The sequence below is a fragment of the Gamsiella multidivaricata genome, assembly GCF_025024155.1.
Source record: "Gamsiella multidivaricata strain RSA 2152 chromosome Unknown BC939scaffold_30, whole genome shotgun sequence".
NCBI classification, from domain to species: domain Eukaryota; kingdom Fungi; phylum Mortierellomycota; class Mortierellomycetes; order Mortierellales; family Mortierellaceae; genus Gamsiella; species Gamsiella multidivaricata.
This window is the reverse complement of record NW_026251738.1, coordinates 157,329-182,768: the sequence shown is the minus strand read 5'-3', so window position 1 is coordinate 182,768 and position 25,440 is coordinate 157,329. Positions and strand designations below refer to the sequence as shown.

Here is a 25,440-nt window from a genome sequence, read left to right as displayed (position 1 = left end):
GCGCGGTGAGTAACAAAACAGTGAGAAAAAAAAAACAGCAATCAAACAAAACGACAGAAAGACTTCATAACAAAATACAACACCCTCCCATCTTCTCCCCCGTACATCCTTTCTCCAAGAAGCGGGATGGGACTATCCCCATCGAATCCGCTGGACGCCCGACTTCCTGACTCGACAAACGATACACTCCTTGACCTGGCTCGCACAGTCGCCACAAGTCACCAGATGCAGACACGGCACTATTGCGTGGGTCGAAGTCTTCTCGAAGCAGATCCTGCACTTTGTCTGCGGCATATCCTGTGCATTCAACCGCATCCTCTCAATATGATGAACCAAATCCGCGTGTGCCGCCTGTTCCTTCTCGAGTTCTATTTCTGCCTGCTGGATCCTCTTCTGCTGCTCCGCGACCCGCTCCGTCAACAGCGTCCCATTTCTCTGATGGTACATTTCTGCAGCCACAGACGCCTTTTTGACGCTTGTGCGGATCAAATTCGGAGACATCTCCTGGACGTTAAACGTTTCGAAATGATTCGATGCCTCGTCGCTCCACAGGCCATAGCTCTCATCGTTTAGGATCCGATCCACAAGGCGACGCCCACACCACTCCGGGACCGGCCACTCATCTCCCTTATGCTTATTCGTGGTCTTGTACTCCCACGAATCTGTAAAAACCCATGACGGTTGTAGTCCCGAAAGTCCCAGGTGCGGTCGAGGAATATCCTCCGCGTCCTCATCCACTGGCCGCCTGAAAGAAACCGTCTTCGAGAACATATACCGATTCACCTTGACAGATTTCGAGAAATCGACCGGGAGTCGGTCCTGGCTCTTGTTTATGATTGGCTTCACGTCCGGAACCGTGTATCTCGAGCTGAAATACGACTCACGAGGCCGTTGCGGCTGGAACCATTGGTCTAACCACTCATCGTTCACAATCCGGCCATGGATTGGTTTCAATCGTGGAGAATACAGCACTTCGTTCACCAGAATCTCATGCGAGCAAGGCCCCCAATCCTGATGCAGACGTGGACGGCCAAAATCTGAATTGGCGGCCTTTGTGCTTCCTGCCTTCCTGGTCTCTATCGCCTCGTTCGCATCCTCTCTACGGATCGGAAATACCGTCCTAGGACACACCAGCTTATAGCAATTCTCCTTCGAAACATCCGCTGAAAACTCCGAAGAAACAACCATTGGTTCGCCACAAAGACACTCGACCGTATTGAACGGCTCCTTCTGCAGATGGTTCAACCCAAGCTTCATCCATCGCGTGACCGAGAGGTTGAAGATCGGGCATTGAGCACGTTGAGCGATCTTGATCACATCATCTCTATACATCTTCTGCATTTTGTGGTACTCGAGCGCGTGCATATGGAAACCGCATACTTTTCTGTCCGGAATTGGGGGATCAATTAATTCCGGGGGCAGAGGCGGTGTCGATGGTCTGACGGTGTGGTTGGGGCTTGTTGAGGCAGCCGTAGCAGGCGTTATGGGCGTAGTCGTTGCAGACGCAAGCGTCGGTGTCACAACAGTCCTCGCTACAGCAACTGCTCCTGCTACCGCCTCAGCTCCCAAAACACTTGGTTCCGTCACATTCGAAGTCGCACTGATTGTGGATGCACGAGGAGCCGTGGCAAAGAACGATTTGTCCGGCATTGGAGATGGCTGAAGAGGTCCCGATACCGTAAATTTCGGCCATAATGGCTGTGCACTTGTATTCCAAGTCGAGATTGGTCGTGAAGAAGATCGGATGTCGCGGTCCACAGTCTTGCCCTTATTCCATTCGCTTTCCCGATAATGTTTCATGATCCAGGCATACAGCTCGCGCTTGTCGATTTGTGTGGGCCTCATGTGGACGCCAGGGTTATAGTAATCCTCAAGAGTGCCAGTATGCCCTAAAGGGTCGAATCCTGGCAATCCTGGCTCCGAACGATCGCTGTTGGGTTGGTTACTGTGTTCTTGCGACTAGACAATTTTATAAAAAAAAGGGGGGAGGGGGAGGTCAGTCCAGTCATGTTTTTACATGCATTCGGTTATCTCATGTCAATCTGGTAGATATACGTTACCTTGATCCGGAGCTCTTCGATAAAACCCAACAAACGTTGCTCTTCAGCTTCGATCCGGTCATGCCTGCACCCATGGCAATAGTCTGGTCCGACCATGCCCTCCTGTTTAGGCGAGAAATGACATTCGTAGACCCAGTTGATGGTCAAAGCTCTCGATGATGCTGTCTGAGCCAAGTTCCTACGACTTTGACTCGAGCTTGCTAAAGGAATGTTCTGTTGCCCCTGTGGAAATCCGCCTGCAGAGTCCCAGAAGGATGTTGCTATTCCCGAAGCGGCTGTTGCGGGAGCGGTAGCGAAGGTGGCGGTGTCGTTGTAAGAGTAGACTGCCGTGGCAACGTGGCCGCAGAAGCATTTGGGACGCGGCAGGGGAATGGGCCTGTGGTGTGCCATGGCTAAGGGCAGTTCATGAGAGTTGAATGTTGATCTTTCCTATGGGCTGAGATTAGGGAATGGGGATGGTTCAGGGTCAAGAGGCGAGAGTGGTAGGAGGAAGTAGTTGCACACTGGAGACAAGTTCCATAGAAAGCTGGCACACCACATTATCATACTACACAAGGCGTACATTTTATGAGAGGTTTATATTCAGATATGGAGACACAGCTGGCTCGAACTAGACTAGCTAAAGCACCCAGCACGCAATCACAGAACCTTCTTTCTCCTCTTCGACTAGAACCCAGCTCGACTGATGGCGACCCGCACCCTCTGTGCTCATTCCACCCGCATCCTCTCCAGGCCCTGCTCATTCACCCTCCGTACACACGCCACCCGAGGTTCGTCCTCACTCTTTTATCGCCACTCTTTGAACGCGTTCCTGAAGCGTCTTAACATTATCTTCGTTCTATCAAATACATCAATCTAATTTCCCACGCCATAGCCATGTCTGTCCCTTTGCTTCTCTCTGTCTCAGAACTCAAGAGCCAGCTTGGAGGGCCCGTCGTTGTTGATGGTAGCTGGCATATGCCTGCTGCGGGTAGAGATCCAGTTAAGGAATTCAAAGAGAACGGCCATATCCCTGGAGGTAAGTCTACTCCAAGCATGCTTTTTTTTTAATCTTCTTTGTGCCGTGCCTCGTCTCGTTTCGGCTTACACATCTAGCAAAGTTTTTAACATGAATCCATGCCGGGAACTTCAAATGAACAGCGCGATTTTTTGATATCGAAGACATTAAGGACAAGACCAGCAGTCTGCCGCATATGATGCCGACTGCCTCACAGTTTGCAGAGCAGGTTGGCGAGCTGGGGATCTCGAATGATGACCATGTGGTTGTCTATGACACAGTTGGATTTAATTCTGCAGCACGTACATATTGGATGCTGAAGGTGAGCGTGCGACCCCACAGAGGAGATTGTACCGCACAATGGAACAATGATCATGGATATCAGTTAAGAGATACTGAAGCAAGCCCGTTCTGTATTGTAATTCTTTATCAACAGGCATTCGGACACAAGAAGGTTTCGTTGTTGAACGGAGGATTCAAGGCATGGACAGCAGCGGGATACCCTGTAGAGAAGGGTGAAGCCAACGTCACAGTAAGCAGGATATCAATCGATCGACAATTCTGACATTGCTGCGCGTGCAAACCACAGCCACGACGACTCTTACTCATGACCCGAGTTTTTATTTTTCATGTCTAAACGCAAATCTAGCCCAAGAAGTACGAAGTTCCAACACTTGACCAGAACAGCATCCGGTACTACGACCAAGTTTTAAAGATCGTCAAGGACAAGGATAACAAGATCACGATTATCGATGCCCGTCCAGCTGCACGCTTTACAGGCGCAAGTCCTGAACCCCGAGCGGGCCTTTCCTCTGGCCATATGCCCGGTGCCAAGAACGTGCCCTTTTTGGAACTCTCGGATATGGAAACGGGTGAGCTTTATAACGACCAACAACTTGCTGCGGCATTCAAGCGCGCGGGAATCGATGTTCAGGAACTCAGAGAGACCACCGAGCCGGGCAAGGAAGTGATTCTGTCCTGTGGAAGCGGTGTTACGGCGAGTGCACTATACTTTGCGCTGGAGAAATTAGGCGTGAAGGACTTGGCGGTGTTTGATGGTAGCTGGACCGAGTATGCGTCGCGCCCTGAGAGCATTATCGTCAAAGATCAGTAGACGCTTGCAGATACTACCATGGATCCCAGGATAATATGATTTTGCACGTACAATAAAAAAAGTGTCCAAGTTGATCGAACCCACGCGGTGCCTGCGGTCTCCAGTAGTTGACCCCTAGGGCGGCATGGAGGAGGAGATTCAAAAATATTCATTACTTCTGCCGTTTCGGCCCCGACACCGTCCGCTCTCAGTGGGATCAATTGTCTGTGGCAGGTAGCTTTTGGAAACGGGCGAAACTTGCGGAGTGTAACGACCAATGGGTGACTGCGAAAGACAGGGCATGAGCGTGAGTCAGGGGCCCTAGTCTTTGCATAAATACACAATCCATTATATGTTTGTTTTATGGCGTAGTATCATAGGATATCCGATTATGTGTTTCTGGGAAGGCTCCTTTTATTCAGAGAGAGTGGACCCCAGGGGCTGATCGAAAAAGATAATAGAATGAAAAATGACAATGAGTGACAACAGCTTTTTTATTATATTTCTCCGTCCACTCCACACCTCTCTCCCCTCTTCCCTCACTCCCATACCCTCCTTCCCCCTTCCTCCTTCCCTCTCCTCTCTATCTCGCTCGGCTTCAATTGCTTTCTGTTTGACTACATCACCTCACGCCTACAACAGCCAGCGCCAATGATCGTTCCTCGTATCAACCTCGCTGCGGACTCGTACGCCGAGGACCTGAAGGCCTTCAGCCTTCTGCCCAACCAGATCCTCGTCGTACCCACCCCCGACGATTCTCGTCTCCAGGCTGCGCTCAAGGACCAGCACAAGGATGCCTACTGGATCCAGCCCCAAGCCTTTGATCCCCAGGACCCTCTGGCCCAGATCCACACACTCTTGGACGCCGGTGCCGACAAGGTCATCCTCCCCTTCACTGCCTTTGTCTCCGGAGGCATCGACTCGTTCACTCACATTCCTCAGGAGCGTCTGGCTGTTGTTTTGAGCCCTGCACACTTTACCAGTATCGAGGAACGTCTCCTCACCACCGTCTCTGCCTTCGTCCTGGATGTTGCTGACACCTCGGCCGAGACCCTGGAAGCGATCAAGTCCGTTGCGCAGGTCGTCCAGAAGGGTGGACTGTTGCCCCGTGGGGGTGTTAAGAGGATCGTTGCTTCGTTTTCTGGAAAGGGCCCTAACAACACACCTGGATTGCTTGCCATCTCAGAACTCGGTCGCATTGGTGTCGATACTCTGCTCGAGAGTGAGAGCCTGTCGACGGATCATCAGGACGGCAAACTGAACATTGGAGAGGCTTTTATGGCGACCGTAGCCTCAGATCGTCCGGATGGGTTGTTCCCAACTGTTGTGGTGGATGAGCAAGGAGTCTCTCTGGGATTGGTCTACTCGTCCTTGGAGAGCGTGGTCGAGTCGTTCCGCACGCGCCAGGGAGTTTACTTCTCGAGGTCGCGTGGACTCTGGCACAAGGGTGCCTCTTCAGGATCGACCCAGGATCTGATTAAGGTCCATGTCGACTGCGACAGCGATGCGCTTCAGTTCACGGTGCACCAGCACGGCACCGGTATGTTTGATGGTCCTGGATATTGTTTAGATTGTATGGACATCTGTATCGCTAACCGAATATCTTGGCCAATTGTAATTCGCACACATGATAATAGGTTTCTGCCACAACAACATTCGCGGATGCTTCGGTCCCTCGAGCGGAATCGCTCACCTCAACCAGACTTTGCAGAGCCGCAAGACTTCAGCCCCTGCTGGCTCCTACACCCAGCGCCTTTTCAAGGATAGCAACCTTGTCCAATCTAAGATCATGGAGGAGGCCGAGGAGCTGTGCGAGGCCAAGACTCCCGAGGATATTGCCTGGGAAACTGCCGACTTGATCTACTTTGCCCTAGTTAAGTGTGTGGCCAATGGCGTCACCCTGCGCGATGTCGAGCAGCAGCTCGAGAACAGATCTCGCAAAATTACGCGCCGACCAGGTCATGCCAAGCCCAAGTGGGATGTCAGTGCCAAGGAAGCCGCCTCCGCTGCCACCACGGCTCCAACTGCTACTGCAGCACCTGCACCTGGCGCCCCCGCTCCCTCCGCCACTCAGAACGAAAAATCGGCTCGCATTGCCATGAAGTCGTACAAGATGAACGCTCTCTCTGCTGAGCAGCAGCGCAAGCTGCTACTTCGCCCTATTATCCAGTCCGACGATATTATGGCCCGCGTCAAGCCTATTGTCGAGGGTGTGCGCGAACGTGGTGACGCTGCTTTGATCGAATTGACGGCGAAGTTCGATGGCGTCCAGTTGGACAAGACTGTGATTTCGGCTCCCTTCACTCCTGAATCCATGGTCCTAGACGAGCAAACACGGTTGGCGATTGATCAGGCGTACGATAACATCTACAAGTTCCACAAAGCGCAGTTGCAGGATAAGGCTCTTGTGGTCGAGACGATGCCTGGCGTGGTCTGCACGCGGTTCGCTCGTCCGATTGAACGTGTAGGATTGTATGTTCCTGGAGGCACGGCTGTCCTGCCCTCGACGGCACTCATGTTGGGTATTCCCGCTGCAGTCGCTGGATGCAGTGAGATTGTGATTGCAACACCGCCTCGCAAGGATGGAAGTATTGTTCCTGAGGTGATGTATGTGGCCCACAAGGTTGGAGCGTCCAAGGTCTTAATAGCTGGAGGCGCTCAGGCGGTCGCTGCTATGGCATACGGAACGGAGACTTGCCCTAAGGTGGACAAGATCTGTGGTCCCGGAAACCAATACGTAACAGCCGCCAAGATGTTGACACAAGTAAGTCAAAGAGATGGGCAGATTCAGGGCGAGTACAGGTGGCAATTTCGCACGATATACTAACATAAGACGCCTTGATTTTTTTTCTTTATTCCCTAGATTGATAGCTCATCCCTTGTATCTATTGATATGCCTGCAGGACCTTCAGAGCTTCTTGTCATTGCTGATATGACCTCCATCCCCGCATATGTCGCCTCGGACTTGCTCTCCCAGGCCGAGCATGGAACAGATTCACAGGTTGTGTTGATTGCAGTCGGATTGACCCTCGAGCACCTCACAGCGATCGAAGATGAAGTCCACGAACAGGCCAGCCGGTTGCCCAGAGTCGAGATTGTCCGCGAGTCGATCCCCAAGAGCTATATCATCGAGGTCGAGACGATGGAGCAGGCTATGAGGTTCTCGAACGAGTACGCGCCCGAGCATTTGATCTTGCACTTGGAACAGGCTGAGAAGCACGTCGAGCAAGTCAACAATGCCGGAAGTGTCTTTGTCGGACACTTCTCGCCCGAGAGGTAAGCGATTTTTTATTTTTCGTTCAGCATTTTTTGTCCGCTACCTTGTCTTTCTTTGCTCTGAGATTGACGCGCACGGTTTATTGACGACCTTTGTTTTCTTTTTTTTCGTTACTTTTGCTACAATACTTCACAGCTGTGGAGACTATGCTTCGGGAACGAACCACACATTGCCAACATATGGATATGCACGCATGTACTCTGGTGTCAACACGGACACGTTCCTGAAACACATCACGTCGCAGCAGCTTACACGCGATGGTTTGGATGCCATTGGCGACACTGTGATGCGTCTGGCTGAAATCGAGGGCTTGGAGGCGCACAGAAATGCGGTCGCTGTCCGTATCAACGATATTCGTCGCAAATAAGATAGATAGAAAGAGAGCGATATGAATATACAACAAGCGATCAGAAACAAGAGCGTTAACGCTGTGGATATTGCAGTGTGCAACGAAATAATAAATTGAGATCAATATCAAAAGCTGTTCCCTTTTTTTTTTTTTTTTTTTTTTTTTTTTTTTTTTTTTCAAAGAATGGCTTTTTCCTTAGTGCCCCCTCTGGATGTAGCGTCCCGCCGGTTCTGGTTCTCGGTATGCTGGGACAACCTATTCGATCGTGCTAACCTAAATCTCAGCACAAAGTTGGAGACAAAACCTAGGCTTGAGTTTGTACCAAATGAAGGCCCTCGCGCGCGGTACTGCATTTGCTTCGACAACCAGACGCGTGTCTCCATGCTACCCTTATTGCCATTGAGATTTATCTAAGACGGAAGTTGTGGATTCAGCTTTACTATTGTATCTAAACCTCAAAGATTCATAGTGTCTTGATACTTACCATTCCTGTAGAAGGAGTCCATTCCCCAAAACCTAAGAGCTTTAGTCAAAGTAAAAAAACAAACGCGTTCAGGGCTAAAATGCATCGCCCAATGCTACTTCTTGCTCAGAATTCGAGTTGGTGTAGCGCTTGACCATCTCTCTCTGCATCCTTGCGGATATGATTACAGAGGCGTGTTTAAAGAGCTATGGGCCTGCGTGTTCGACATTAAAATTTGTATCGTTCGTGAAGAGGATGCAGCGAAGGCCCAGTTGCTGGAGATACATCAAAAGGTATAGTCGACTGGCACATTTAACAATACTATTCCACCTCTAGGTATACAGCGACAGAGGACGGACACAGGTTGAACAGGCAGCTGCGGGTCTCATTGACTATGACTTTTTAGCTGCAAGTTGGCATTCTGCAGAACCTTCAAGACCAATGAGGCCGTCCCAATAGTTAAACGGGTGGTCGACCACTGAAAGTACTTCAAGAAATTTCGCGTATCAAGAGGTATGGGCCCATATGTTCGTCCAAGCCTGCATCGCGACTATATGAGGTCATTCGAAATCCTGGATGCACGAGGAGCCAAGGTGGCCGATATCCCTTCCCATCATTAGCCTTTGGGCTACAATGTTAGAAGCCGATGCAGCAAGCCCAGCTCTCACAATCTAGCATTAACAGCACCTGTAACATCAATAGCATCGATAGTCGACGCGTATTCACAACTATGAACCGAATCAACAAGGGCACAATCGTGTCGACAAACACGGCAAACGCCTTCCAGGAAGGCCCTAATGCTCTTACATTGGTGTCAAAAAGCATGCACCGGTAACAGTAAAGCAAACAGCTGCTGCATGATGGACAGTAAGATAGTGACGCTTTATATGTGATCGGCTTGCACACCTACTACTGCCTCCTGGCGATCGTTGATAGCCCGCCTTTGCCCAGTGGACAAATTGTTTTTCTCTCCTGAATGGAGTTTGCAGTTGCATGTACTTGTGCTGTGCTGTGCTGTGCTGTGCTGCACTGTTGGCGTCATACTTACCCTCCAAGGCAGGATGTAGCAAGTCTGGAGTGGGCTGACTTGCTCGCTGACTAGTACAAAGGCTCGTAATGTTGGTGCTTCGTATGCTCGCCCTCCTGGCGGGGCGTAAGAAGCATCGACGAGTTCAATTGGACGTGAACCGGTTGTTTGTTGCACAGTAACGATGTTTTACTCAAGGACAGACGATGAGCATTCATAGTCCATGTGGATGCTGACCATGCCCTCGCCCTCAAAGGAGGGCTTGTTCTCACGCATTTTACATCTTCTTATTGTCCTTCTTCCTTCCATTTCGTCCTCTTTCCCACGTCCGTCTTCGCTTCCTGCTACACTCTAAGTAACGGTAAGATCTGTCCTGTACCTTTCTCTTTGATATGATCACTGCCAAACTCGTATCCATGCTCGGCTTAATGAGAGTGTTGCGTTCCCTTTCACTTCTGTTGTGCCTGCAGCTGCTTTGATATCTATCCCGGTGTCTTTTGCTATACCTCGCACTGCTCATCCTCAACTGGTGTCGCAGTACAGACAAAGGTAACAGGAACACATTGCCCTGAAACCCGAACTTCACATGCTGACAACAGCTATGTGCTAATTGACCTGAAGTTCCAGCCTTACTCCTTACTTCCAGATATTCAGAATGCAAATATTATTTGCGCTCAATGTCGTGGCAGCTGTGTGTACCTGTGTCGCGATAGTGTATCCTGCCAATTCCGCAGATACGGTGACGGGTAGAACAATGAGATATATCCCGAGCTGCTCAGATGATCTTCTTGGCTATCGTTGCAGACATGCTTGCACCTGTAGCCAAAACACAGGAAGACTACTATGCCCAACGCCTCTTCCTGGTACCGATATTCCAGGCAAACAGTGCTCAATGGAGGGATCGCTCCCAGCTGCCGAATGAATGTCCTGTACGAGCTGAGTATATGCTACCGTGCAATTGGTGACTGGAAGGACACAGGAACGCAGCAGCTGTCCGTATCAGCAATTTTCGTCGCAAATATGAACGGAAAATAAATTGAAAAGGAGATTGATGTCAAACAATATCCATGTTGTATATTTTTATTTCTCGCAATCTTATCCTGCTCGTTATTCTCGAAGTACGATCCATATTCGGTCCCGCCTGTGCTTGATTCTGTTCGTCCTCAATCCTGCTATCTATTGATCCTGCTAACCTTCAATCCTGCTTGAAATTGTGGTCCACAGAAACACATAAGGCAGAACAGAGGGAAAAGGAGATAGGATGGGCGACTTCAAAGGCTCCCCAGCATTGGACCAAAGCTACCTTATTAGCAAGAGGCTGGTTTTTTTTTACTGAGATGGCGCCTGAGATAGGACGGCCACAGAGTCTCAGAGGTTGAGCACGTTGTCATACCCCATCAAATAAACATCCTTGCCGATACCAAATCGTTCCTCAGCCATGATTTTAACCCATGAAGGGATCCTCTTTGAAGACCCATGGCCGATTTCTCTGTCGGCGACAATGTTGCCAACAGAAGCGGAAAGACCGATACCAAACAAGACGGCAGAACAAAGGAAAAAGGAGATAGGATGGGCGACTTCAAAGGCTCCCCAGCATTGGACCAAAGCTACCTTATTAGCAAGAGGCTGGTTTTTTTTTACTGAGATGGCGCCTGAGATAGGACGGCCACAGAGTCTCAGAGATTGAGCACGTTGTCATACCCCATCAAATAAACATCCTTGCCGATACCAAATCGTTCCTCAGCCATGATTTTAACCCATGAAGGGATCCTCTTTGAAGACCCATGGCCGATTTCTCTGTCGGCGACAATGTTGCCAACAGAAGCGGAAAGACCGATACCAAACAAGACGGCAGAACAAAGGAAAAAGGAGATAGGATGGGCGACTTCAAAGGCTCCCCAGCATTGGACCAAAGCTACCTTATTAGCAAGAGGCTGGTTTTTTTTTACTGAGATGGCGCCTGAGATAGGACGGCCACAGAGTCTCAGAGATTGAGCACGTTGTCATACCCCATCAAATAAACATCCTTGCCGATACCAAATCGTTCCTCAGCCATGATTTTAACCCATGAAGGGATCCTCTTTGAAGACCCATGGCCGATTTCTCTGTCGGCGACAATGTTGCCGACAGAAGCGGAAAGACCGATACCAAGCAAGACGGCAGAACAACTTATTGCGCTCGCGTACCGAAATGCGGAGATCCAAGATAGGATGCGTCCAGCTCCTTAACCGGAAACGAGCCCCATTGTCTTAGTCCTGCCATTATTTGCCTACAGTCGAAGCGCGTTGATCCTACGACCATAAGTATCAAAGGTAAATATGTGATCGAATAAACATCGGTCAAAGCGAAGTACATTCGTTCCATGATCTTACCCAGAACTTCTGCAAAAGTGGTAGAAAAAGAGGGAAGTGGTGAATTGATGAAGTGGATTTTGAAAGCGGTGGCTCTTTGTTTGATGGTAAGGGTGAGCGCGTTCCCCACGTCAAATGTAAACAAGGTTATCAGGCTGCAATTATTGTACACCTCGCACTCACCACTCATAGCCATGTCTGAACTCAAGCAGGACAATCATAAAGGCGCACACGCGAGGTATGAAGGTACGTGCCATGACAGGAGGAGCTGATCCCCACTTTTCGTGTCTCATTGCTGAAGCTCTCTCTCATTTCACTTCTCCAGGCTGGATTCGTGGAAGGTCCCTGAGCGTCTGCAGGTTAGCAGGTTCTTCAAGGTGAACCCTGCCTCCAAATACGACGATGTGTACGGCTTCATGGCTTTCTTCAAGGATCAGCTTTCGGTGGACAGCATGTATCAACGATACCTTCGTGACCTGCAACACATATCCAACAACTCAGGGACGCCAAATTACGTCAAGACAGAGATCGAGAGAATTGTCAGAAAGACTACATCCACGTACTTTGCTCAAGAGGCAGGAAGGCGATCTCTCAAGCAGGACAGAGATAGTGCTGAGAATGCCGTCGCATCCACATTGCTCGGTGTAATCGCCAGCGGTTCAAAAAGGGCTCACCCACACAACGTGCCCACCAGTCAATGGGATTCACACCCAAGACGCACCTCTAGCAAGGACCAGCGCATTGAGTTACAGGAAGCAGAAAAATTCCCCAACCCTTTCATTGTTCCACCATCCCAGGGCGAAGACACTCGCACGTTTCAAAGCATATCTCCCGCTGAAGGTGAGATTCTGAACGTTGACATCGATAAAGCATACCTTTAAAAAGTCAGGTACCCAATGCCGAGACCAGATGCCATATTTTAACCTATCTCTTTCTTTTATTTTTCTCTTATTTCTTCTCAATAGAGGCATCCGCTACAGAGTGCAGCAACCGGGATCGGACTGAAGATGAAGGAGAATCTCAGGAAGATATGGTGGCCTTGACAGCCATAACCCCCTTCGCTGATTTGGTCACTACTCTCTATTGCAAGGTATGGATCAATTGCGAGATCGCGATATTCTCCATTCTCCAGTCTATTAAACTCCGCCCGCTCATTTTTCACGGTCTACGTAGTTTCGCCACAAACTCACAAGCACGCCACAACCCATAACGACATTCCCCAGTGAGTCCCTCCGGGAATTGTATTTTGTTGCAAGCTCAATTCTGGAGAAGTGGGACCAAGCCGACAAAATCACAAGAAAGGATTGCTTGTAAGTCGCTCAAATTTTCCACCCTCCCATACGCACTTGTACTTGCAATCATCCTATGTACTGACATACTCGCCTACCCCTTCAATTTGTTAGTGTTGCGCTCAGCGGAATAATAAACACCATGAGCCCCGCCAACAGAATTCATTACAGCAAGTTTGATGAGATAAAGAGTGCATGCGTTATCCAGGATATGTTCCATGTCTCACCGTCACAACGGACGATCTTCCAGCAGCTCAAGTTAGCCTTTGGGAACAAGAAGAAACAGTCATTAGCCCGCCTTCGCAGATACTGCCAGAGAAGATCACTCGAGATCGAGGAGCAGGAGGAGAAGGACGAGTGTGTAGAAGGACGGGAGGAGATGATGAAGGAGGAGCGAAAGATTATGGACACCTTGGCAGAGCTGTAAGTACAACATCCGCATTCGGGTGCATAGATGGCAATATCAGACTAATATATATTATTCGCTTGTCCTATGTACCTCTGAACAGGTGCAAGGAGATCGAAGTCAGTACGATGAGGGACAAGCCTTCAGAGCAAGAAGTGGTCTGTGTATGGCGAAATATCGCTCGTGTTATATTTGAGGATCACCTTATCGTCCGCATCGGTGAGCTAGGAGCTGAGGCCACGAGGGAGAACCGTGTACAGGTGGAGGAGCAGTTCGGAAAATCGGATGCCAACATCAGAAGTAGAAAGGTCGACATTTACCTACAGGTTCCCGGGCAAGAGACGCGGAAACCCCTCGGAGTGTGCACATGGGAGGCGAAAGTAACAGACACCTCGACCGAGCAACTGCAAATTCAGCTGCGCAAGAATATCAGGACTAACGCAGCGCTCGCGAATGCAGTCAGGATGTATGTGGACCCGACCTTCCCCAGACGGTCACCGATCATCCTGGACATTGAAGGCCCACGTGCCTTGGCATACATGGTCCGCAAAGTCGACACAAGTGTATTCGGAGCGGGTGCAGTGTCGCCCCAAGCGATTGCATTACCAACGTGCGCCGAGGATATCATCCACTTTCTGGATTCTGGCCATCTATCCGCGTTATTGCGCGTCGGTGAGCACAACATCTCATTCGCAGAGATGGTCAGGGCAGGAATTAGGAAGCATTGCGATGTTCAATTGTACGCCAAGGTAGCAGGAGAACCAATGCCTGATACCATGGAGCCCTCGATTATCTTTACGCCCACCAAGAAGCAGCAGAAGCAGAGGCAGTAATGCATGGAAAAGTCAGGGTGACCGGGATATGCCTCGCTTGGTAAATACAGTATCCGCTTGGCCTAGAATAACGTGCCATCAACAGATGCCATTCATACACAACAATGAGCTGGTAAAAATGAGTAACTACAGTACATACACTCAAACAAAAAAAAAAAAAAAAAAAAAGACACTTGCCTCTGTCTCATATCCATACTTTGGCCCGAGCTCGTATATCCCTCAGAGTCAGTACTATATTGATATCATATACATTCTCCACTTAGCGAACACACTTTCGAAGTGTGGAGGCGTGGCCCCTCCCCTCACCCGTGCCTTGTGGAGACATAGAGCCGATGCACACATCAGGGTTGGCTCTTCGTATAACTTCTTTAAAAATTCCCAAGCCCTCCGCGCGACGAACTATACCAGAATGCGACTTTTTGTCATCCCTACAGGGACTAGGGTTGAATTTTATTCCAGCTGGTTCAACCCACGAGAGGCGGAGAAAATTATTTGCAGTTTGGTCAGCGCAGGTGGCCTGAAAGCGAAACAGATATGGACCTTGCTCAACTCATACGCGTGTATTGTGCGATCCTCGTTCTATTCGTTGACTGGTTTGCACAAATGTATCTCAGCACGCTCGTTGATCGGGGGGAGGGAGTTGTTGTTATTATTATTTCTCGAAGGCTCCAGAGTACTATGCAATGACGTTTTGAAGGTAATGCGGCTAGGATAGCAAGAATAGATGTGGATGGCGATGGTGCCGGGGTAAGTAGTATAAAGAAACAGCAACAGCGTGTCTTAAAAAAAGAATACAAGAATGATGATGCAATGGGGCGGGCATTCTTAATCCTCGACCTTAGCGAGCAGGACCGTAGTTCTTAGTTACGAAACCTTAAGCAGCAGTGCCCTTGATAGTAGCACCCTTGATGGCAGTACCCTTGGTTGTAACGCCTTTGATGTTGACTCCCTTGAAGGCTGTATCTCGCTCCTTGGACGCCGCGCTCCGCTTCTTTGCCAAGCGCCTCTGACACGCCTCTACACCCACCCAACCTGCATGGTATCGCACCGCACACGATTGTACATCGATGGTGTCATAGAGGCGCATGGGAGGGGCAGACCATGAGTGTGGGTTTGGTCGAAGCTCATACTCCATGGAGTCAAGTTTCTCCTCCGGGATGTAGTAGGTCGACTTCGCATACGTCTTTGTAATCCTCTCTTCCTCATGCTCGCAGAGATCGGTGCCCTCGCGAAGGGGCTCCTCCCATCGGTCGTAGTACTGCTCACGGCAGCTGTGGCACAGCATCCAGACGAGTCCCTGGTCGTCCTGATTAGCGATAGGGAGTGGGAGGTCGGAGCCGCGAGGCTTTCCGTTCGAGTACGACTGGCATCGATCGCAGATCCAGTAGGACTTTGAGCAGACGAGAGCCATATGAGATCTGTATTTTTTCTTGGGTTCGCCCAGCCTATTCTTCTCACAGACTGTCTTCCAAATCGGGAGCAATCGCGAGCCGTCCAACCATGTCTTTGATACTATTGAAATCTTGGCGACCTGAGACAATGGCAATATGGCAAGAATCTGGTGCCACACCTCTGTAGGGAAAAGCGAGCACGGGTCCGAGCGGTTCACAGGGCACTGGAGCTGTGGAAGAGCATCGGGAGAAATCTGTGATGGCTGGTGATGGTCGATCGCTGGGGCGATGGCACTGCCCGTTTCCTGCTCCTTCTTCCTGCCTTTACGTTTGGGCTTGACTTCCACATACATGTCCATAGCATCATCCTTCTTCGTCTTGCTTTTGCGCCTGGGTTTGACGTCCTCATCCGTATCCACAATATTAATCTTCCGCTTCCTGTTCCCTGGATTCTTCTTGGATTTAGATGGGATTGCTACTGCTGGTGAGTCGTTGGACACCCCGGCGGTGCTGCCATCCATCTTTAACTCAGGATCGACTCCAGAGGGCTTTTTTTTTGGCGCATGGTTGGTCTTGGTGCCCTTTTTCGATGCGATTGGGGTCTCTGTTTGGGGTTTTGTCGAAAGATTTTGGTTCTGGTTGTTCTCTACTGAAAGTGTAGCCTTCCTAACTACGCGCGAAGATTTCCTGGTACTGCTGGACATGATGTCGCGAGAGTGTGCTCGGGAGGTTGATAGTGGGAAGGATTGTGAAAGAAGTGTGTGCACGAGCAGGCTAATTTTTATATGTCCTGTGAGCGTTTGACACCAAAAGAGAGTTGGGGTGATCGCCATTTGTCGCGCCACCAAATTGGAAATAAGCATTCCAAAGCGAGCTTTTCACTCAATCGTTGCACTTCACACCGCTAACAGCGTTATACAAGACAGGACAACAGATCACATGGAGCAGGCCCTCGATTTGCCAGAAATCCTCGCCGGCATCGGACAATACCTCACCGCCAAAGACATTCTCTCCTGCATGAGAGTACGCAAGTCATGGAAAGTCGAATTCGGACCACTGCTTTGGCGTACCTTCACCAGCCGACCCTACATCAAGAATGACCCGGCTTCTCCACCCCAGCCAAGTCTCGCACTCCTGAGGGAGAACGCACCCAATGTCCGCAGACTGGTGATAGAATATATGAACCCCGCCTATCAAGCTTCATTTTTCTGCCAGTGCCGTCAATTAGAGGAAATTGTTCTTGCCAATCCTAGGCATGTAGGCAACTATAGGTACGAGAGTCATGAGGTATTTCTGTGGTCATCCCTGGCAGCGGCGATCAAGGACCATCCGCGTCTACGCAAGTTCGTCATCGAGCCGTCTCTTGAGATCGAGTATGCGCCCACATCAAGGTTTATTAGCGCTCTAAATACCTGTTCCAAGCTCATCGTCCTGGAGACCGCGGAGTGCGTGTTTGATTGCAACCTGGTCGTACCCTATCTGCAAACTATCTCAAATAACATCAGGCGGTTTTTGACTCAACAGGATATATATGAACCATTCAAATTCCCGGATGACCTCGTCTTCCAGGAAATGCGATACCTGGATCTGCGGGATATCGTTATGCCAGTCAGCCAGCAACTTACCTGGATCAGCCGCTGCCCTAATTTGATTTCGCTTTACTGGCGCTCACAGGACGAGTTTCCAGGAGAAGAGTTCTGTCAAAAGATCCCACAAGCTTGTCGAAACTTGACGTCTCTTCATCTGCTGTTCAATCTCGAGGACGAAGAGATTGCATCTGTCTTAAAAGCATTCCCGCGGCTCGAGAAGCTTTCTTTCACCCACACGGATTTTGACACGGAAGCGTTTGCGGCTCTCAAGCGACATTTTCCAACACTCAAAGACATCAACCTGCAGTACTGTGGCGGTGTGGAAAGTCATATGGTCCAGGAAATTTTGGCTTCGTGTTCCAACCTACAGAGTATCAGCGCCGACGAATTAGGACAGGAGGATATGGTCAAGCAGCCGTGGGTTTGCAGGAACTTGCAGATGATTGATGTGGGCATATGTGTCGATGCCCGTGGTGGGAAGACAGAAACGCTGGAGAGACATCGGCAAGTCTATGAGCGACTGGCGCAAATGACGGAGCTGCAGTACTTGTCTATTTGCAACAACGATGGCATGCCGGACTATGGACCGAGTTTCAGCTTGCTGAAGCTGTCAATGGATGCAGGGTTAGGACGGTTGGATATGCTGAAGAAGTTGAAGGTGTTCAGCTGCAAGCAAGCGCTCGGTGAGAGTCTTGCAGATAGACAAGCTATCGAAGCCGTGCAGTGGATGGTCGATCATTGGAAGAGACTCGAGGTGGTGGAAGGTGCTCTGGACTCGAGCATGTTTGACACAACCCACGATACTACGAAAGATGGCGAGACGGTGCAGGGGCTTCTTAAAGCTCGAGGGATTAAATTTCTGGACTTTATTGCCGCGATGGAGCAGCGCGACGCAATCTTTGGTGACGCGTACGATAGCTATTTTGACGACGATTACGGCCTTTTCGAAGGAGATATGTTTGGTTTGACGGATTTGGATGAGGACGAGGACTTCGACGATGACTATGACTACGACCAGGACTATAGCGGACCAGAGCTCGAGCAGGCGACGGATGATGAGGACGAGTGGATAGACGAGGATTAGGACCGCCATGGATCGATAGCACCGCGGCAATGCACAATAAAAAAAATCGTAATTGAATTGGTACTAACCCGCTCCTACTTTTTGGGCGTATCGAGGATTAAGGTTACTTGTCAGCGGTCAAGTCGATCACCGAACACTCTTTTTTCATCCCTCTCTTGCGCGTTCCTACCCACTCGAAGTTGATGATTCGTTCACAATGTCATCGCCAGAGATCTCTGGGGCCCTCCTCGTACCCGAGATCTTGACCGCCGTCGGACAGCATCTCTCTCGCATGGACTTTCTGCAAGCCGTTCTTGTCTCACGCTCGTGGCACGCTCAACTCATTCCACTTCTCTGGCACACACTTGCCCTGCCCCGACGCTGGCGTATCATCATGGCAACCGCTAACGACTCCCCTTCCTCAGGATATCCGGATTCAACAGTCTTCAAGAAATATGCCCATCTTGTCCGGTCTCTAGCCTGCAACAATATCGAATATCACTTGCACTATCTCGTGCCATTTTGCAACCAATTGACGGAGCTAGATATCGCGGATCTTACGGAAAAGTCATTGCCACTACTCCAACTCAACACAGCAACGTTGACCTCAATTAGGTTCGAGAGGGAGCGCGAGCGGTTCGAGAGACCGTTTGGAGTGAAGCAGTTCCTGCAGGTCATGAACAAATGTCCATTTCTGGATCGTTTACGTCTTGTCAACTTTCAGATCCAGAACGAAGACGAGGACAAGGACCAGGTCCGAGGACTAGGGAACCAGTGGAGCCAACGGGATCAGAGACAAGGATACTCTTTGCCTAAGATAACTATGCCTGCGATAGCCCACACGGAAACCGCAGAGGTCTCAAGGACGAACGCGATCGCTCTTTTCTATCAACTTGTGTACCAGCTTTCGACTCTAGAGCTCGTCAGAAGTACTCTCGATATGCTTCCACTCCAGACCAGCGTCTTTTATCGTCTTCAAAAACTATCCTTACTGGAGATCTCCATGGCTTACAAGGACCAGCTGGTACTCGTCAGCCGCTGCCAATACTTGACGCACCTCAAGTTGCGGCTGACTCGTGAATCAGAGCGCCTTGACCTCGAACACCTAGCTTCTGTTGAGCTAGAAGTATCGTGTCCTAATATAACGCATCTGGATCTGTCATGGTCGACACTCAAGGATCAAGAAATTGCAGCGATGCTGGAGTATTTGCCACATTTGATCTCGTTTCACGCACAGAGAACCAATATAGGAGAAACGACAGTGGCCATGCTGACAAATCCAACCTCGCGAATCAAGGATCAATTGCAGGAACTGGATCTGGTCGACGCGAGAGAGATGCAGAGCGCATGGATCCAAAGGCTTTTGTGTTCTTGTTCGGGACTGAGACGCTTCCGTGCGACAAAGATGAATGCCAGGGATATCGTCCATGCTGCTGTTAGCGCTACGGTCGAATCTAATAACCATTCCTCGACAACATTGTCAATACCAGTATCCGGATGGGGTTGTCTTCAGCTCCAGGAATTGCAGCTCAGTATCATTGGTTTACCTACTACTCGGTCTCAGTCGTCATACTCGCGTTTACCGTCATCACCATACGTTTGCCAGCAGCAACTAGTGATCTACGAGCAACTCTCCCGTCTGACACAACTTCAGGTCCTTAGCCTGGGCGGCAATTGTATGTCGACTTGGTTCAGGATAGGCACCCTAGATTTATCGCTGCGCTCTGGTTTCGGTCAGTTGCGGACCTTGAAGGAGCTACAGGTGTTCAATTTCAGTTACATGGCGCACGATTTGGGCATGAACGAGGTCGAGTTTATGATGGAACATTGGAAGAAGCTGAGAAGAGTCGTGGGGACAGTTGGAGTTGGATTGGATGAGGACAGAGATAGGAGGACAGATTCGGGAGTGGAAGGAGAAGCAGGGGTGCATGGACGTTGGCTGAAACCAAAAGTGGAGAGACATGAGATTTACATCCATCGGAAATGGCCCCTGGTTCAGTTCAGTTCGACATAAAGTGTTGGATAAATAAAGAACACGCAGGCTCAAGAATAAGGACCAGCTGAAATGAACATTGCGTTCTACTCGTCGCACTTACGACCACCACAGGTCCTTGTTGTACGCAATACTCTTTCTCGCGCCCATACGATCTATGGCTTCCGCAAGGTTTAACGCACAGTAGTCGCGAATGCTCTTTTTTTTTTTATCGACGCCAAATCCTCCTAGACTTTTTTTTTTTTAGATCCCCCCAGGCGCGCAGGGGGGTGTGATGTGTGAACAAAGTATATGAGCTTAAACCACCTATGCACATGTGATCAGACCATTGATTTGGTACGCCTGCGAGTCTAGGAGGACTTGACAGTCCAAGCCGAGGCTTGGACAATGCAGCCTGTGGCACGCCTGCGCGCCCCAATCCATTTCTGCGTCCACCCTCGCGATACCAGACGCACAACCCGGGCCATGTCGAGCAACGCCAGGAAATCCGCACGCTTGGCCGAAAACGCAGCAGCAGCAGCAGCAGCGGACCTCAAGCCTTCTCCAGAATCTCATGCAGAAACAACTGCTCCTCCAAAAAGGCGCAAGAATACCAAGTTACAGTCAGCAGTGGACAACAATACCGAAGTCCCACCCACCAACCCAGAGACAGCGTCAGATGCACCCAAGAAAAAACGAGCGTACACCAAACGGAAGACCGATTCTGCAGAGAGTACCACAGCGAGTTCGGAGGGTAGGCCCAAGCCCAAGCGACCACGCAAACGAAAGAGCGACGACTCCGCTGTCACAACAGGAAATGTTTCGATTACCGCGGTGAGTGAGGAAGCGAAACCCAAGCGACCTCGCAAGACCAAGAAGATGGACGATTCAGTCACCACAGCGAACGAGGAGGTCAACCCCAAAGGACCCCGGAAGCGCAAGACTGACGCCCTGGACACTGCAGCAGGCGAAAAGCAGAAGCCTAAGCGACCGCGCAAGGCCAAAAAGAAGGACGCCCAGGCCGATACCAACCCATCACTGATCTCTGACGAGGGTCAACCAGCGATCACAACCCAGTCTGCTTTACAGCATCAGAGTCCTATCAATCTATCAGATCCCTGCTCTGTGTTACCAACAGAGACATGGCATCGAATCCTTGCCTTTTTGCCCCTGTCCCAAGTCGCCAAGATTTCTTCAGTCTCCAAGGCCTGGCTGGATGGCTCGCGTTCGCTTTCGATATGGAGAGCAGCGTGCGAGCAGGGCAATCTGGGAGAACCCAAGAAAAAGTACCGGACACACATGGCCTTAGCGTGCTCTCAAGCGAATCGGATTTGTGATCGATGTTACTGCGTTTCCCCAAAGCGTAGCCGCGCCTCAGCTGCGCCGCTACCAGTCTCGGATGCTGACGATCAGGAAGCAGTTTGGGCGTTGTGTCTCAAATGTCGCCAACAGTATTACGATATCCATCCAGAGCCACTGAGGGATATCGAGGCCGTTGAGCAGGGCAAGAAGAAGAGAAGGATGACAGTGACAAAGGCCTGCAACATATTTCATCTCACAGACGACGAAATCTACGAGCTGGAATTTGAAGAACATCGGAATCCTCATTACGCCTCTGCGTCGCCGATGAAACTTTTCGACAGATTTGAGGTACAACAATGTGCATTGGAGGCACACGGCGGTTGGGTCGGGATCGAAGCCTGCAGAAAACGGCAGAAGAAAAGGGCGAAGCTGCGAAGAGAGCGAGCAGCGGACCCGAACAGAGTTCAGAAGCCAAGAGCGAATCGCCAAAGACGACACTAATAGTTTCAGAACGACGTGCTACAAGCCCATGGATATGAATCGAGACCCTACGGTGGTGGTCCACATGAAGCGGACCGGCGACACGAATGAACCTTGCTTCCAGTGCTGTGCAGTCTTTACAGCGATATTACACACCATCTTCGTCTCTTTGTTTGCAGTTTCAGCACACAGCATTACTCCATTCTACCCCTTGCTCACAAGCTGCCACAGTGCAGCCTTGAATCCGGTACCATAGTTACTCATTCACGATAGCATAGCATACTACAGGCAATAAAAACCAGCTCACTTCTGAACACATGGAAGAAAGTTGGAAATGGCAAGCAGTGCCAGTAAATATCGCCCTGATTATAAACAGGGGAGGTTTGCACTGCAGCCATATGCCTATCTGTTGCGGAATGAATATCGTAGGACGGCATCAGTCCAACGTTTTATCACCTGCATGCCTGCGGAGACGCGTTCGATAACCTAAGCTGCCGCGCAAACGTTCCGATCTTTAGAACCTTTATTTAGTGGCGTGCTTTGTCCTAAAATCAAAACAAAAGCATCGACATGAACGACATCAGCATGGAATCCCAAAACACTGGGGACAATGGCGACCATGGGACCGACATTACCAATACCCCCAACACTACTAGCCAAAAGGTCGATCCCACAGCCATTCCAGAGATCCTACTCAACGTCCTCAGTTTCCTAGACCGTGATTCCCTTTGTGCCTCCTCCAGAGTATCCCGCACCTGGCGCTCCCTCGCTCTTCTGATTGCATGGCAAATCTGTCATATCAGCAGCGAGATATTTTGTATTGCATTTCAGGAACGAGATCGAGACTGGTATAAGCGGCAGGAAGACGAGGCACGGCGGCACAATACGAACTCGTGGTGGAGAAATCATTGGGACGACAAGGATTATGTAAAGTGCGTCTCCAAATTTCTCAAGAACTGTTTTCGAATCCGGTCTCTCACCATCGCCTCTAAGGAAGCGGGTCATAAATGGCCACTCTATGCTGGATACCCTGGCGAACAGGCAAAAGCCGTGGCGAAAGGCGACTCTTCAAAGCCTGCTGTGTACAGACATCCTCCAGGACTTGACAACTTGGTTCATCTCCGCCTGCAGGCGAGTTATCCTGAAGCGGAAACCATGGACAGGCAGGAACTCCTCTACAATCTTGCGACATCACTAGCCGGCAGAAATCCAGGACTCCGTGACTTGGAAGTGGAGGACGTTAGCAGCCGCTGGAGCGAGGAGGGAGGCTCTATCTACAGCTTGCTAGCCAAGACGGGCGGATCATTGGAAAGGCTATCGATCAGCTGTATATTTCGCGGACGGGAGCTTTATCTTTTGGAGTATCTGCTGAGTAGTTGCGACGATTATCATTGCCGTTGTTCCGATGAAGAATGCGACTCAGCATACCCATGTATGGAACATGGACCCTACAACCTCAAAGAGCTCATCCTCGATAATATGTGCGGCTCGTGGCTTAGTGAACGTGAGAGACTTGACTGGACTGCCTTGGATCTCCTTGATGGCACCCTCTCGATCCGCTCGTTAAGTGTTCTGGAGTATGAGACAGCCACTGCTAGGCCCGAGGAATTCGACGAGGAAACCGAACAGCTCACGGACTATCTTCCGGAAAGCTCTATCTTGGCTATCCTGCGACTCTGCCCAGACCTCGAACGCCTCCGTGTCTCATACAAGCTCCTAGAAACGCTTCAAGCGACGCCGGGCAAGGGCCGCTTCCGAGCTCAGGCCTTAGAGGTGATAGACCGTCCTAGAACACAGCACTGGTGGATCCCCGAGCGCGACAACTTCGTGACCGAAATGTTTCGACTCTGCCCAAACCTCACCACCATCGACTTTGGGATGATGTACGAATTGACTACAGAGCACTGGGTCGAGATGATGGAGCTATACGGCCCAAAACTACAGTCCTTGAGCGTGTGGTGCGCAGAAGAGTTCAGTTCTACAGCATTGATGGCTCTTATTGGCGCGCCAATCGACCACCCTTCAAGAACCCTGAGCGACTCCACAAGCATGCACTGCCTGACACACTTGGATATTAGCGGTTTGATCCGACTACGCCATGCGGCCCCAATGGTATTCAAGCACCTCGCTGCGCTGACGCACTTTCGTGCAAGAGACATACCTATGGATGCTTCGGTCATACTGGGGTTCGACTGGGTTTGCACTAAGTTGGAAGTCCTGGAGATTTGGGTCGCGGTGCCACAGGAGTACGGAGCATACGAGCAAGAATGGCAGTGGGATGACGAGAACCAGGGATGGATTGTGGCCGATCGGACGTTAAGCGGCGAGGCACTGCTCGATTGGGATCGTCAAAGGGTAGCGCGGGTATTATCCGGACAGGAGCAGCGACATGAGGCGTCGTCAACGTTGAAGAAAATGCGAAAGGTCCTGCTACGCGGAGGCGAAGGCGAAGGCATAGACGAGGATAAGGAGAAAGTAGGAGGTAAACGACCGAGGGGGGAAGAGAAGGAGGCGAAGCGTTCGAAGATAAGAGAGAATGAAGACGATGAGACCAAGGAGAAGGAACGCGAGGACAAGAAAGGACATAGGAGCAAGAAAGCGCGCAAGGAAAGGAAAGAGAACAAGGAGCGAAAGGATAAGGAGCACAAGGAAAAGAAGGAGCGCAAGGAAAAGAAGGAGCGCAAGGAAAAGAAGGAGCGCAAAAAGAAGACACAACGCGACGATAACGATAATGAGAGCAGGAAGCATAAAACAACTAATTCAGCTGGCCCACGAAAGCGTGCGTACTCATCGACCGCACAGGAACTCAAGCAATTGCAGAAAAAGACCGCCAGGGCGCTCCAAGTTCTTATCTGCGAACAACTCGGCCGTCTCACCAAACTCCGTGAGCTGACGTTGGAGGGCGAGCAGGATTTTTGGATGGAGGGTCGCAGATGGGATTGCCTGGCATTGAGCATTGACACAGGACTATCTCTTCTCAGGCCATTACAGCAAAATCTCGAGACGCTGGTCGTCTATCATCTGTACGAGCATCTATCTGGACAAGCGGAAGTCGAGTGGATCGCGCGGAATTGGATCCACCACCGTAACAAGCGCTGGCTGCGCGAACATCCGTTAAGAAGGAACCAGTCAATTAAAAGAGAAAGATTGGAGGAGGATGAGGATGTCGGGACTGGTCAAGACGAGGATGAGGACATAGAGTGCGAAGATTTGTTCATCCCCTCCCCAAAGTTCAAAAGTCTATGGGGTGTCTCGGCCCGTGGCCATGGATGCTCAACAACGGTAGCCCACTCGAATTTGGCCTGGCTAAAGGAGCAATGCCCCTCTCTATGCATCACGAAGGACCAGGATAGCATCGATGATGATTATTCTTTCATGTACAGCCCATTCCAACAGGTGTAGTAACTATGGAGTCTCTCGTTCCATCTATTCTTGAATATCATACTGCTATATTGCAAACAAACAAAAAGGCAGCGCAAGGAAGAAGGAAGAAAAAGC

General features: G+C 50.3%; 10 protein-coding genes across 10 annotated transcripts; 8 read left to right on the top strand and 2 right to left on the bottom strand.

Annotated features, from left to right (window-relative positions):
* Nucleotides 1-132: 132 nt before the first annotated feature.
* On the bottom strand, nt 133-2,450 carry BC939DRAFT_502899 (uncharacterized protein; the record flags this gene model as incomplete). The annotated part of the gene is made up of 2 exons (XM_051560342.1): nt 133-1,959; nt 2,061-2,450. The coding sequence occupies 2 exons, from the start codon at nt 2,448-2,450 to the stop codon at nt 133-135; spliced, it is 2,217 nt and encodes a 738-aa protein (XP_051412527.1).
* Nucleotides 2,451-2,936: 486 nt separating this feature from the next.
* On the top strand, nt 2,937-4,171 carry BC939DRAFT_502898 (rhodanese family protein; the record flags this gene model as incomplete). The annotated part of the gene is made up of 4 exons (XM_051560341.1): nt 2,937-3,078; nt 3,201-3,379; nt 3,494-3,589; nt 3,707-4,171. The coding sequence occupies 4 exons, from the start codon at nt 2,937-2,939 to the stop codon at nt 4,169-4,171; spliced, it is 882 nt and encodes a 293-aa protein (XP_051412526.1).
* Nucleotides 4,172-4,595: 424 nt separating this feature from the next.
* On the top strand, nt 4,596-7,953 carry BC939DRAFT_528663 (histidinol dehydrogenase-domain-containing protein). The gene is made up of 4 exons (XM_051561469.1): nt 4,596-5,690; nt 5,788-6,914; nt 7,014-7,426; nt 7,563-7,953. Exons 1-4 carry the CDS (start codon nt 4,802-4,804, stop codon nt 7,792-7,794), a joined length of 2,661 nt encoding a protein of 886 aa, XP_051412525.1. The 5' UTR covers nt 4,596-4,801; the 3' UTR covers nt 7,795-7,953.
* A 1,550-nt stretch (nt 7,954-9,503) lies between these two features.
* BC939DRAFT_450524 (uncharacterized protein) lies at nt 9,504-10,325 on the top strand. The gene is made up of 3 exons (XM_051555538.1): nt 9,504-9,627; nt 9,737-9,815; nt 9,894-10,325. Exon 3 carries the CDS (start codon nt 9,922-9,924, stop codon nt 10,186-10,188), a length of 267 nt encoding a protein of 88 aa, XP_051412524.1. The 5' UTR covers nt 9,504-9,627; nt 9,737-9,815; nt 9,894-9,921; the 3' UTR covers nt 10,189-10,325.
* Nucleotides 10,326-11,940: 1,615 nt separating this feature from the next.
* BC939DRAFT_450509 (uncharacterized protein) lies at nt 11,941-14,310 on the top strand. Its single transcript, XM_051555537.1, has 5 exons — nt 11,941-12,457; nt 12,583-12,707; nt 12,791-12,927; nt 13,021-13,329; nt 13,416-14,310. Exons 1-5 carry the CDS (start codon nt 12,034-12,036, stop codon nt 14,143-14,145), a joined length of 1,725 nt encoding a protein of 574 aa, XP_051412523.1. The 5' UTR covers nt 11,941-12,033; the 3' UTR covers nt 14,146-14,310.
* A 709-nt stretch (nt 14,311-15,019) lies between these two features.
* BC939DRAFT_502895 (uncharacterized protein) lies at nt 15,020-16,240 on the bottom strand (the record flags this gene model as incomplete). Its single annotated transcript, XM_051560340.1, has 1 exon — nt 15,020-16,240. The coding sequence occupies one exon, from the start codon at nt 16,238-16,240 to the stop codon at nt 15,020-15,022; it is 1,221 nt and encodes a 406-aa protein (XP_051412522.1).
* Nucleotides 16,241-16,475: 235 nt separating this feature from the next.
* Nucleotides 16,476-18,209, top strand: BC939DRAFT_502894 (uncharacterized protein; the record flags this gene model as incomplete). Its single annotated transcript, XM_051560339.1, has 1 exon — nt 16,476-18,209. One exon carries the CDS (start codon nt 16,476-16,478, stop codon nt 18,207-18,209), a length of 1,734 nt encoding a protein of 577 aa, XP_051412521.1.
* Nucleotides 18,210-18,405: 196 nt separating this feature from the next.
* On the top strand, nt 18,406-20,202 carry BC939DRAFT_476882 (uncharacterized protein; the record flags this gene model as incomplete). The annotated part of the gene is made up of 1 exon (XM_051558625.1): nt 18,406-20,202. One exon carries the CDS (start codon nt 18,406-18,408, stop codon nt 20,200-20,202), a length of 1,797 nt encoding a protein of 598 aa, XP_051412520.1.
* Nucleotides 20,203-20,490: 288 nt separating this feature from the next.
* Nucleotides 20,491-22,245, top strand: BC939DRAFT_450503 (uncharacterized protein). Its single transcript, XM_051555536.1, has one exon. The coding sequence runs from the start codon at nt 20,569-20,571 to the stop codon at nt 21,961-21,963; it is 1,395 nt and encodes a 464-aa protein (XP_051412519.1). The 5' UTR covers nt 20,491-20,568; the 3' UTR covers nt 21,964-22,245.
* A 173-nt stretch (nt 22,246-22,418) lies between these two features.
* BC939DRAFT_450502 (uncharacterized protein) lies at nt 22,419-25,401 on the top strand. Its single transcript, XM_051555535.1, has one exon. It carries the CDS (start codon nt 22,513-22,515, stop codon nt 25,342-25,344), a length of 2,832 nt encoding a protein of 943 aa, XP_051412518.1. The 5' UTR covers nt 22,419-22,512; the 3' UTR covers nt 25,345-25,401.
* Nucleotides 25,402-25,440: the final 39 nt, after the last annotated feature.